General features: G+C 37.8%; 1 protein-coding gene across 4 annotated transcripts in view; it reads right to left on the minus strand.

Moving 5' to 3' along the window:
* Positions 1 to 12919, minus strand: part of CDK14 (cyclin dependent kinase 14) — a gene marked incomplete at both ends in the record, with an annotated part of 523336 nt that overhangs the window by 257395 nt on the left and 253022 nt on the right. For all 4 annotated transcript variants that reach the window (XM_079710872.1, XM_079710871.1, XM_079710873.1 and 1 more), the window contains one exon: positions 2103 to 2197. In XM_079710872.1, the coding sequence (XP_079566998.1) occupies positions 2103 to 2197 (95 nt within the window). The remainder of the gene's footprint in view (positions 1 to 2102; positions 2198 to 12919) is intronic.

A 12919-nucleotide genomic window follows, 5' to 3' on the forward strand; every position in this document is an offset into this window, starting at 1 on the left:
GCAATGAAAAAGCAGTGTAAGAAAAGAGAAACTTTAGGAAATATTCAGGGAAGTTAGTTTTGTACTGGGCAATAGCCACAGAGGCAGGTGAATACTGTCAGGGAGTCTACACCTTTCCCACTCTAACTGGGAAGACTCTGTAAGGAATTTGTACAGCATAGAGCTCCCCTGCTCCTGCCTCCCCAACTCTGATTTCAGAGACTCACTGGAACATTTCACTTAAAATAAGCCAAACGAACTTCAGTGGTAGCAACAAAAAGCACTTCACTAAAGAGAGCAAAAGGATAGGAGATGAAGTAAATAGAAAAAGACAAAGAAAGGTGGAGATGTGAAAGGCAAAGAAATACTGGAAAAGTAAAGAAATAAAGGTGGAGTGGAGAAAGGAAGAAGAGGCAAGGCAGGGCAATCATAAGTCATGAATGACACCAGTGTGCCTCATTCTCTAAAAGAGAACAGGTTAATCTAGGCCTTAGCTCCCCCCAGAGAAGTTAGGCATGAAATGCCCGCAGAGTACTGCATATATGCACCCTATATTGTGGTTTATTGAAGAGGACCTGGGATGTCTCCACAAGAACTGGGACCAAGGGAAATTTCACTCACACAAAGAAGAATAATTTTAAAAATCAGTCTTAATCAGTTGACAAATACTGCAGGACAGTGAATTTCTTTCCTTTTATGTGGCAACTTCCACAGAATATAAAATGATCAAATGACATCTGCTCTGATATGCACATTTTTAGCTTCACAAATATATTTAATTTTCTTTTAAGATTTGAAAGACACGTTTTCACATTATTTTTGTTCATTTCTCTATCAATGTTACTGATTTTAGGGGCCAAACTAATTTTTCTTCCTCTCAATTTAATTAACCAATTTTGGGGGAGGGAACAAGTATATTTTTGAAATCTCTTTTGTAATGTTTTGTGGAAAAGTTAGTCAAGTATACTAAGAAAAATCTGGATTTAACTGAAATATTGCAACTAGACATACTACGAAATGCGAAACAAAAATTCCAATTCTAAATCAGCTGAATACATTATTGACCCCCATATCATCAGTTAAACAAAAGAAATTATATTTGCATTGATGTGTGAATTTGCATCCATTCTTGGTAGCATGTAATATATGCAACTGCTTGGCTCTAGCTGTCCTTGTAGCCACATTACCATATTATTCAAACGTATCTATCATTTATATGTAAATAGACAAGATGAATGGCTTCTTCATAAGACAACAATTTTCAAATGACAAACAGACATAGGCAGACATTAGCAAGATAAAAATGTTGTAAATATTCATTCTATTATATATTTTTAAGGAAAAATGGACACTATTTCAAATGTTTTAAAAAGTAGGGTGGTAATTACAAAATGGGATCTTAATACATTCACAATACCAACAGCTATTCTTCTCAATAAAGGTCTCTACCAATGTCATTTGTATCTTGTAAATTACATGTTCTCAGATCCATCTGTGAAAATTGGGATGTTAATTATCATGGTTACATTTCATGGTTCCACAGTTAAATGCAGAAGTGGTGCTACACAAATACCATATGTTTTTCTAAGAGAAACGGAGAAAGATTAATTATGAGTTCAAGTCCAAGTCTCAACACAATAAGATCATTACATTGTGTGCTACGCAAATTGGAAGTTTTAATTAATAGCTGAAATACTAACTGAGGGGAAAAACTATGCAGTCTAAATTGTAAGTATCAGGCTTTTCTCCACAAAAATCATCCAAATAAGGATGCTTTTGAGAAACCAAGTTATAAATCCAAAGAAAAAAAATTTTGTTGTCTGTGAACTTCCTTGATGGAGTGATCACCGTCATGTTGTTTAATCCTATCTGATAAACCTAAAAATTACAGTGTATACTAGTAACAAATAGGTTATAGACAATATATCTGATGAAAATTCAACTGAACATTTTTTCTGGATTTTTCTTTAAGATACATATCATTCAAAATTATGCAAAATTACAAGTCTCGTGTACTCAGATAAAATACTCACTTCAGTATAGCTAACTAAAGACAAAACTCTATGATAATACTATAAGAATTTTATTCATATTTATAAAATCTGAATTCTCATTTTACTCACCACATATTCAAACACAAGTGTCAGCGTCTCCTTGGTGTGGATGATGTCATGAAGCAGCACTATGTTAGCATGTTTCAGTCCTTTTAACAGAGAAGCTATAAAATAAAGTGGACAAAGAGACAATTTATCATGGGTAACAAGCAACTGATTTGTTTCATTATCATTTTGGTACATCATCAGATGAAATATACCTATTTTCCCATTTTCCAAGCCAATAACAATTCAGAATCAAGGGCAGAGGAACAAGGTTTTCATTTAGATTAAGTTACCTCCAATTAATTCACCTGTTATTTGTTATTAATCTTTAGTTAGATTCCATTATGGTCAGAGAACATACTTGGTTTGATTTCAATTGTTTTAAATTTGGGTTTGTTTTGTTACCTAGGATATGGTTTATCTCCATATGTATGAAATATATATTCTGCTGATATTGGATGGAGAGTTCTATAAATGTCAATTAGAGCCTGTTGGTTGATGGTGTCATTGAATTCTTCTACAGTATATATTTGCTGATTTTCTGAATAGTGGTTCTATCAATGACTGAGAGAGGGACGCTGACATCCCCAACTGTAACTGGCAATTTGTCAATTTCTTATTTGAGTTCTGCCAGTTTTTGCTTTGTGTGCTTTGAAGCTCTGTAGTTTACTATATATACATTTAAGATTGTTATGTTTTCTTTGTGAATTGGCCCCTTTTACCAATATATAATGCATCTCTTTGTCCCTGGTAATTTTCTTTACCCTGAAGTGTTTTGTCTGATATTTTATTTTATTTTATTTTATTTTGCGGTACGCGGGCCTCTCACTGTTGTGGCCTCTCCCGTAGTGGAGCACAGGTTCCGGACGCACAGGCTCAGCAGCCATGGCTCACAGGCCTGGCCGCTCCACGGCATGTGGGATCTTCCCAGACTGGGGCACGAACCCGTGTCCCCTGCATCAGCAGGCGGACTCTCAACCACTGCGCCATCGGGGAAGCCCTGTCTGATATTAATATAGCCACTCCAGCTTGATTTTGATTAGTATCCATATGATGTATCTTTTTATATATTTTTTTTCTTTTGGCCTACACCAATGGCCATTCAGGTAGAATACTCAAAGAACAGAAGCTTCCTCTATCATTGTTAATTATTTTAGTAGCACCGTGTCTTCGATTTTGGTTTTTGGTATACAACCTGAAGAGAAAAAAGAAACACAAAACACATTTTTGTGTGTGTGTTCTGTCAGGAACTTGTAACTGCTCATTTATTCATCAAATATTTATTGACAACCTAGTTAATAGCACGGGTGGCCCTGGACAAACCTCGAACTCTTGATAATAATACTGCAAGACCACCTCTTTAAAAAGAGATTTATAACACAAAGCATGAACCCTGCTGTAAACTCTGGACTTTGGGTGATAATCACGTGTCAAGGTACGTTCATCGCTTGTAACAGATGTACCGCTCTGATGAGACATGTTGATAGTAGGGGAGGATTGGGGTGGAGGGTAGGGAAGGGAGTAGATGAAAACTCTCTGTACTTTCCACTCCATTTTGCTGTGAACCTTAAAACTGCTCTAAAAAAATAAAGTCTATTTTAAAAAATAAAAATAAAAAGATATATCTATGTTTTAACATACTAAAAGAAAAAGCAAGTCTAGATTGTTTAATATTTTACTGAAATAAAATGGTATTTTAAATATGGAATCATCATGCAAAGAGGCTATACTGGGCAGTCCCCAGAGAAGGCAGAGATAAAGCCTGCAGACTGTTATATTCTCATATGACCCCAATTAATGTGAGCTCCTGTTTTTAGAGTTATTATTGCTATGAATTTCCACTGTCTTCACCATGCAAACCTATTTCAGGACAATATAATATATCTTTAATCCAAAGATGAACTTCAACAAACACTTAATTGGTCCAGCGAAGGCCATTCAGACTGAGAATACTTTGTGTGGCTGGCTCCAACACCAGAAGACAACAAGAAGTGTGTTTCCTCTGAAACTGAATCAGCAGCATCAGTGTGTTGTCCAAAGCCAGAGAGGTCTAAGCTAACTACAACGGGGAGGCCCTCTCTTCCGCCTCACATATATCTGCCGTGGGCAAGTTAGTTTTACACACTAAAAACCTTATAGTAAAAATATCTACAAATTTATTTTATCTGAGCTTTGTAAATTAGCACTCATGAGAAAATAATTACTAAAAATAACAATAACAATAAAATCACAGCACACAAACTTTGAAGAAACAACCACTACATAGACATACGATAGAGTTTGGTACTGTTAATTCCAATAATTTACAACCTTCCTTCTTTTAATTATTCAAATATTTAATTATATTTTCATTATTCAACCGTCAGCCTCAAACAAGTAAAGCTTTATTACATAGCTAATCCCCAGGCATTAATCATTAATCCGTTGGGGAACCAACTGCACATGTGCTCAAATTTTAAAGAGGACACTTGGACCTACGCTAGTCTTCTGAGGCAGACTCATCCTCAGAGATCAAGATTTCAAACCACAACAGGGTATTTGGAAGTGATGGTCAGGTACAGTACTTCACACCTAGCCTGTGCACGAATATGCATAGGTAAAATGAATCAAGGATCTAATGATTATTACGTTTATGAAAGGAACCTAGCTTTGTGAGGCAAGTTTTGGAAAGATATAATACCTTTTGTAATCCTGTCTGATTTCATTTTTCAAGTTATCCCTTCAGTTTGTCAAATTCAGTGATGATACTTATCAGCAGCAACTCCAAAAAGGTAATGAAGCTTACAATTCATTGAATATCCCATCCCCAGAAAATCGTTTGTTGTTGCTATTTTTTTTTTTTTGCTTTTCTCCCATTGCCGCCTTTCCTCTCTTACCATTTAGACCTAAACTGTTTCTCATTTCTCAAAGTAACATCTTCATGTCCATCATTTCCCATTGTGTTTTTCCTACAATTTCAGTAAAATCAAATCTCTGCCATCATTTATCCTGGGAAAAAAATACATCTTCCTGATGGTGACCAATATTATAGCAAAAAAGCCATGTCATTTTTTACATTACATTTTTGACCATTTCTACATGAAGACTCAAAGCCTCCATATTTTGTTCTATTAACTCTCAATTATTACAGATTTTAGACTTCTAACTATATTTACATACACTTTTAAAACTACACTATCAGTTAAATAACTACCAAGAACTGTATTTGAAAATAAGCGCTTTTTCTTTTGAGATTAACATAACAAATTTGTATTTGGAAAAGGCTAAAGCCACTAATTTCAAAGCTGATGGCAGAAAAATGACACTGAAGGGCAGAAAACCAACAACAATATCTACCAACATGAGGGTAGGTGACAGACCTGACTAACTTGGAGGCTGCCAAGGCAACAGCCGCTGCTCCAAGCCAGGTGCGAGATACTGTCACTCCTGCTGTTACCAAGGCAAGTGAGTCTCCTGGGCTGCCAAGTCGGTCCAGTGATTAACACCTACAAGTCCTAGAGCCAGTATGTCTCCCTTTTCAAGACAAGCACTGTCAAAATACTACTCCATGTAATCCTAATAATATCTCAAATATACCACGTTATTTTCTCATCGTTTACATACAAAACAAATCCTGTAACACTGGCGTTAGTAATTCTAGCACGCTTCGTTTCCCCACGAGTTTTAAGCAAACATATGGCAAACATTTTAAATTCATTTCACCAGTGAGGCTTGAAAAGGTACAAACGTACATGACATAAAAGACTTGTAATTAAGGGTGAGGGTAAAAGTGCTAACAATAATTCTGGGGCTGTGATGTTGAAACAATACAGAAACAGAAAAACACTGTTGCTCATAAAGATAACTGCCTTTGACAAAGTCCCACTAGGACAGGAGGACAAAGGGAGTCCTCCTTTAGTTTAGTAGCAGGATTCAGACACCCACTGTCTGAAGGCATACAGAAACCTTGATCTCCCACTTGCAGAATAAACATCCTAGGTTTCCACTCTGAGGTGGAAGAGTTAAATTTCTTCTAAATGCTAATCTCATCATGATTAAAATAAATTTTGAGTTATAGAGAAATTCAGAGTGTGTTCATTTTATAAGGTTTTCACTGCAGCGGTTATTTTAAAAAGCAATGTTAACAAAGACAAACAAACAAAACCCTTTTTTACTATTTCAAATAGTCTTCTAGGTCATTATCTGACATCCTGCTACTAGGAAAGGAGAGATCACAAATAATCACAACCCATCGTTGCTCACTCTCCCTTTAGCCTCTGGAAAGAACTAGTGCATTCACATTTTCCTCTCATCATTTTTATGTGTTCTTTTTCAGTGGGGTGGACTGGAGGGGCTGCTACTTGATTTTTCTAGAAGACAAAGATTACTACCTATTAAACCCAAGAAGCCAACCATATTTCAAGCTACAACCACAACAGACATAAACCTTTCCTTGAAGCCCACAGCTAGATAGCTCTAAGGCTGCTGAAATTCACTTTACACTAGAAATAATAGTATACTTTCTCTTTTTAATTGAAGTATAGTTAATTTACGATGTTGTGTTAGTTTCAAGTATACAGTGAAGTGATTTAGTTATACATATATGTGTGTGTTATACATTCTTTTTCATATTCTTTTCCATTATAAGTTATTACAAGATATTGAGTATAGTTCCCTGTGCTATACAGTAGGTCCTTGTTGTTTATCTATCAATATAATATATAGTAGTGTGTATATGTTAATACCAAACTCCAAATTTATCTTTTTACTTATTTCAATAAGTTCTACTTCTCACTTACTTGCCAGTGGATTCTGAATATTTTCATAGTGAAAATATTCTGAATGGGAAAAACAAGGGTGAACAACAACAACAAAATACACAGAGAAAGACAAAAGTGCTTGTTTAACTGTGTCTGTGATGAGGAGGTGATCTAGACAGAGAAAGGCACTCGTGCCTGCCCTGAAAACCAATATGAAGCTCCAGGTTAACTTATGCATGGTTCCAGAAGGTATGTTGCCCACTGTGGCTACATACTAGGAGAAATGCTGTAGTTCTACACAGTTCTGGACCTTCCCCTAAATGAGATCTGATCTGATAAACACACACACACACACACACACACACACACACACACACACAACCATAAACTAATAAATGAAAAGGTAAGAGAATCAGGTTAAAAAATGGAATTGTATCTTTGACTCCGTATTTACTTTTTATACATTTACACACATACATACAAAAGAGTCAACTCTTTGTTATGGGGAAAGAGGTCACAGCTAATCCACAACCCAAGGTTAAAACACGTGTGATGTCGAATAAACTTAACTTAGCTAACATCACATTAAGGATTTAGAGACGTGTTTTTTGTTCACCACATGCTATCCAAATGTGGAAAGATAATACAGAAGGTTAGGAATACTTTATACATATCACATAACTTGTTTTCTATCCACCACAAAGTCTACTGTTTTTACTTGCTCTGTAGCTGAGGTTTTCTACTTGAGGACGGACAGAACTTCAGTCCCACTGCATATCCCCCCTGCTCTGCTCCCCTCCTCATTTCCCCACCACAGACCTGAAATGTGGTATTGGCATTACAGCCCCAGCCAGCCCCTCTGCCATCATTCCCTGAGCATCCACCACTTGACTACTGGCAAAGAGCAGTCAGCTGGGGGCTTTTTCCATGTTGCAGCCTCACAGGACCACACTGACAGCTTGCTAGATCACTCAAAGAACAGGTTCCTCTAACAGTATAGCTTAACCACGTAAAACTGCCAATATTTGACGTCTTTGACCTAACTAACACAGCAGTTTCAAGTGGTTCAACCTAATAGAGTTTACCTGGTTCAAAGCAATTTTAACTTCTTCACAAATGCATGGTTACTCTTCCCACTGTTAATATTCAAGCCAATTAATCAGCCAAGAATTGACTCTGAATAGAAAGAAAAAAAGAAAAGAAAGAATCTGTTCATCAAACTATGGTTATAGATGAGGGGAGGGATATAGAAACAATTTAATTTTGTATGAGTACCTTTCTATATCATTTGAATTGTTTATGATAAAGATATATTCCTTTTATGATAAAAGAGATACCTGGAAAAGTTCTTTATTAGAGTGGATTGGCTAAAGAGAACTGAAATAACACTATAAACAGTACACTGATGTTTAACTACACAATTAATGTACAGCTACAATAATGAATCATTATAACTACAGTGTGATCCTTCACCACTAATCCCTCTTCATGAAGGTATTGGTGCAAATCCTTGCATTATAAGGGTCTATTTTCCTGTCCTGGAACATGACATGCCCTGTGTCAGCCTCTAATTTGCACTCATGTCACACGTTAATCAAAAATGTTGAAACCATTTCTTGTCTAAATGGTTACTTCCCCACATTAAGATTAATTTACTCATTGCAAAAGATTCCTAGTTTTGTCTCCAATTACTCCCAGTTGAACCTCTAAATGAGCCACCAGCTGCCTTTCCATGTACTAGCTAATCCTGCTCCGATTTGCCAGTGGAAAGATCCACACATATGTAGGTAGTACATGAATGCGAGATGTGGTTCTTCTCAAATGTAAACATCTCACTAATAACTTCAGCAGAAACACATCTTGCCCAGCAACAGGGTTGGAGATAGTGGTAGTTATGCTCCATGGACTGTCTTTAGGCAGGAAAGAGACCATTTAGGAGCCGAGGGTTACTGGAAGACTTGACAACACAAGAGTTGTTTTTTGTCTGGCTGTAAAAACTAGGTTGAAAAGCTGTTAGGCAATTTACTTTATTTGAACTATTTTACACTTTGTTACAGTGGGTTACATGTACAGTCAGTAAGAATACTACAAAGTATGCAATAATTAAAAAAAAAGATAATGTGGTTTGGCACCAAGCCCCTTATGTCTTCTGGTGAAGAAGAATAAACATTTATATCATAATAGCTATCTCTGTTTGACTAGACTTAAACAACCTCTCCTTACATGAAAGTATGTGAATAGCTATTATTGTATTCTTTTTTTATAAGACACCAATTGTACTTGAACATTTGTTACTTTTTTTAAAAATATTTATTTATTTATTTATTTATTTTTGGCTGTGTTGGGTCTTCGTTTCTGTGCGAGGGCTTTCTCTAGTTCTGGCGAGCAGGGGCCACTCTTCATCGCGGTGCGCGGGCCTCTCACTGTTGTGGCCTCACTTGTTGTGGAGCACAGGCTCCAGACGCGCAGGCTCAGTAGTTGTGGCTCACGGGCCTAGTTGCTCCACGGCATGTGGGATCTTCCCGGACCAGGGTTCGAACCCATGTCCCCTGCATTAGCAGGCAGATTCTCAAACACTGCACCACCAGGGAAGCCCGTATTCTTTTACAAAAATTAAGATAAGTTGAAAATCAGAAAATACACTCCTTGCCATGGCTGCAAGTCCCAATGCCTAAGGGCCTGACCTTGAAAGACACCAGTCAGTCACCATCAGGCTCCTCCACAGAGCAGGGTGATTTTGCAGACACAGGAGGTTCCACCCCCTCCACCTCACAGCCACAGCCACAGGCCCGCCATGAGGTGTTTCTCAAAGTGTGGTCCTTCAACCACCCACATCAAAGTCAACTGAGGCGCCTAATATCAATGCCAATGCATCAGGTCCTAGCCCAAACCTACCAAAGCCAAATCGATGGGGGTGGGGCCCAAGAATCATCCAACAAATACTTAATATCTACTATGTGCCAATCACTAAGCACAGGAGAAACACAGACAAAACTTTTGTTCCCATGAAACTTACATGCTGTATTTCCACCAAGCTTTCTATTCAATCGTTACGTATCCTAAAGTTTAAAAATCACTGTTATGTTATGGTTTTGATATATAGGAATGGGTAACATCCTTATGGAGTGAGTGTGTGTGTCTGTTTACGCACTTAGTTACATTGCAATTTACTCACTGTTCCACAAGCAAATCAATAGAAACAACCATTCAATCAATCATTTCATTTACCTAGTATCTACTTCTGTCTCTGTCTCTCTGCGTGTGTCTCTCTCTTTCACACACACACACACACACACACACACACGCACACAGCCAGTGAGATAGATACCACTGAAAAATATAAAGTCTTGGGCTAGAAGACAGAATTCTTTATTCTGAAAATTTGATGGTATTTTGATGTGTACGGATTTTCTCCTGCATTTCAAAAACCCCAAAACTGTGAGCTCATATTTGCAACATGAATAAAATGTTAAGGTCATGGTAATAAGATCTTTTCAATCCCACAAAAATTTCTAATATCTGTGAAAGAGTAAAGTTTTATGTAAAATGTTTGCAATACGTACTGCCTCAGAACCAGTGCTTTGATAAACAGATACAATCAGCAGGTCTGGAGATACTGTAAACAGATTATGAGCAAAGAAGGAAGAGAAGTGAAAGACTAAAAAATGAATATGAATCTTGTTTGGGGTTAATTCCTACCCTTGAATATCCCCTGACTTGAAATTTCAAACATAATACCAACTTCATTTGACTGAATAACAAAGTCAAAGCTATAAAAATGACAAATGAGAGCATAACTCAGTGGAAAGTGCACAGTCCCAGAGCACCATGATCTCACAGAATTAGTTTACCTTCAGGCAGTCACGTCACCTTCACTTCTACCTCCCCAGGACAGAACTGAGCCAGCTGTCCCTAGGCCTGGACGAAGCCTTGAATTCCTTCATGCGGCCTGTGATCAGTGGTGGCCCAGGTGGGAACCCATGTTCAACTCAGCAAAGCGAGCTCTGCCACTTCTGGGAAGGTCGCTAACACAACGAGTCCCAGATTGCTTCCCTCCCACCAGTGCTCCCTCCTGCTCAATGTCCGATGATGCTCAGCTGCCAATGACACAACACTTGGCCGGCTCTAGCACCACTTACACATTCAGGAGTTTTACAAGGTACTTAAGAAAAGCAATTAAGGATTCATTCAGGAATTGCCTTCCAACTGCATGGAGGCAGGACTGGCAAATGCCATCTCTGAGAGCTCTCACTGCTCTCTTGTTTCACATAACCTCGGCTATGGCAGCATTTGAAGGAGACTTCTCTATATTTGGAAATACATGAAAACAAGACAGGAAAACAAACATACCTATAAAAGGTAGAGTGACATCTTAAGTGTTCAGTATTCAGAATCCTATGATGATGATAATAAAACTGTTTATGCAAAATGGTATTTAATGAGTTTGGGGAGCAGTTCCCAAACTTTTCTGAAAATAAGAACTTTCTAAGTCTCTTCTACACTAGGGAAGTCACTTCAGTACAAAAACAGTAACTTTTAAAATTTTTATTAGAGTCTCATCTTTTTAAAGTCACTATCTACTTGTCAGAAACTGGCAACATCTTAGAAGTACTAGATTTCATGCAATGTATCACAGTTGCTTAAGATAAAACACTAAACACTGTGATAACTATACGAGTCAAGTAAAAGACAAGTAAGTTGTACATGATATATTTTATGTTTCTAAATTAGCAAGGTAACTTCAGACTGTCACTATAGTTAAAAAAAAAAAAAAAAGCCATGCAAGAAAATGACAAAGGGAAAGAAAAATAGTACTATGGTGTCAAATTTTCTAGGAAATTTGTATCTCTGTCTCCACCACCACCAGCCAGAGGAACTCGGGGAAGGGATAATTTGGCCCTGCATTTATCAAGGTAGGCTCAACATTTGAGCCTCAAATGTTGTGACTGTGGAGGGTTTTTTTTAGTGTCTCTTCAAGGTGTACACTTGTGACTGGTACCAACGATAGCTCCCGCTCATACAACCTGCCTTTCCATACATGAAGGCAACTCCTGAGGACTATGGAGAACATCCGCCCATGATTCGCGTGACTGCCATTTTCTCAAATGTATTCTACCTCCTTTGACCCATATTTCCCTTTTTAATAAAACTTCATCTTGTTTCATATACATCATACATAAGCACATACATACACATATATATAAAATCTTAATGCATTAAAGACATCTCTGTTTGACTTAACACAGGGTGACTGAATCATCACGCACAATTCAAACAGTCCTCATAGAATTTCAAAGTGAGTGTCATCTTCAAAAGCATCTAAATCCAACCCTTCATTTGACAATTGAGGAAACTATAATAATACACAGAAGTGTGGTCATAGGATTCAAACCCTGGCCCCCTGACTCCTGATACAAGAGGATTCTGTTTCTGTCAAAGTAAGCATTATCCACTCTCATTGTCTTGGTTTTCTCCTCTTCATTCCTGGTGTTTTGCTGTGATTGTGGTTTCCCTTTATCTTCGTATCTTTCCAGGTGTTGGGGGCAGAAAAACCTGAAGCTAAGAAGACTAGAAGAACATCAGATATGACAGACATATCTGCACAACTCTTCACTTGTAGCAATACCACCTGGACTAAAGAGGTTTCAAAAGAGAGTAATAAGTAAAGATGAAAGCTGGGGGAGAACTGCTGTTCAAATTGGCTTTTTAAAATCGCCTTTATCTGATCAAGTCACTTCTCTTCTTGAAATCTTTCAATGGCTGCTTAACAGGACTGCCAAGGACCTGCGCAATAGGGCTCTTGATGGAGCTCCCCACGCCCCCAGCTGCTCCAACTCCCTCCACACTGTGAACTCCAGCTATACAGCGCTTCTTAGAGATCTCCAATTCACCACTTCCTCTCAGACCTCTGGGATGTTGGCTCTTCTGCCCCCTCCCCCATAGCCTCTGAGCCTCAGACATCCCTACCATCCCTTCAGATTTTAACTTAGCTATCATTTCCTTTGGAAGTCTCTGCTGACCCCAAGCTCAAGTTAGACGTGTTTTCTATCAGTCCCTGAGCACCGTGAGTTGTCCTGTCCCAGTGTTATAATTCCCTGATGA

This window comes from Hyperoodon ampullatus, assembly GCF_949752795.1.
Source record: "Hyperoodon ampullatus genome assembly, chromosome: 9".
Lineage (NCBI taxonomy): Eukaryota > Metazoa > Chordata > Mammalia > Artiodactyla > Ziphiidae > Hyperoodon > Hyperoodon ampullatus.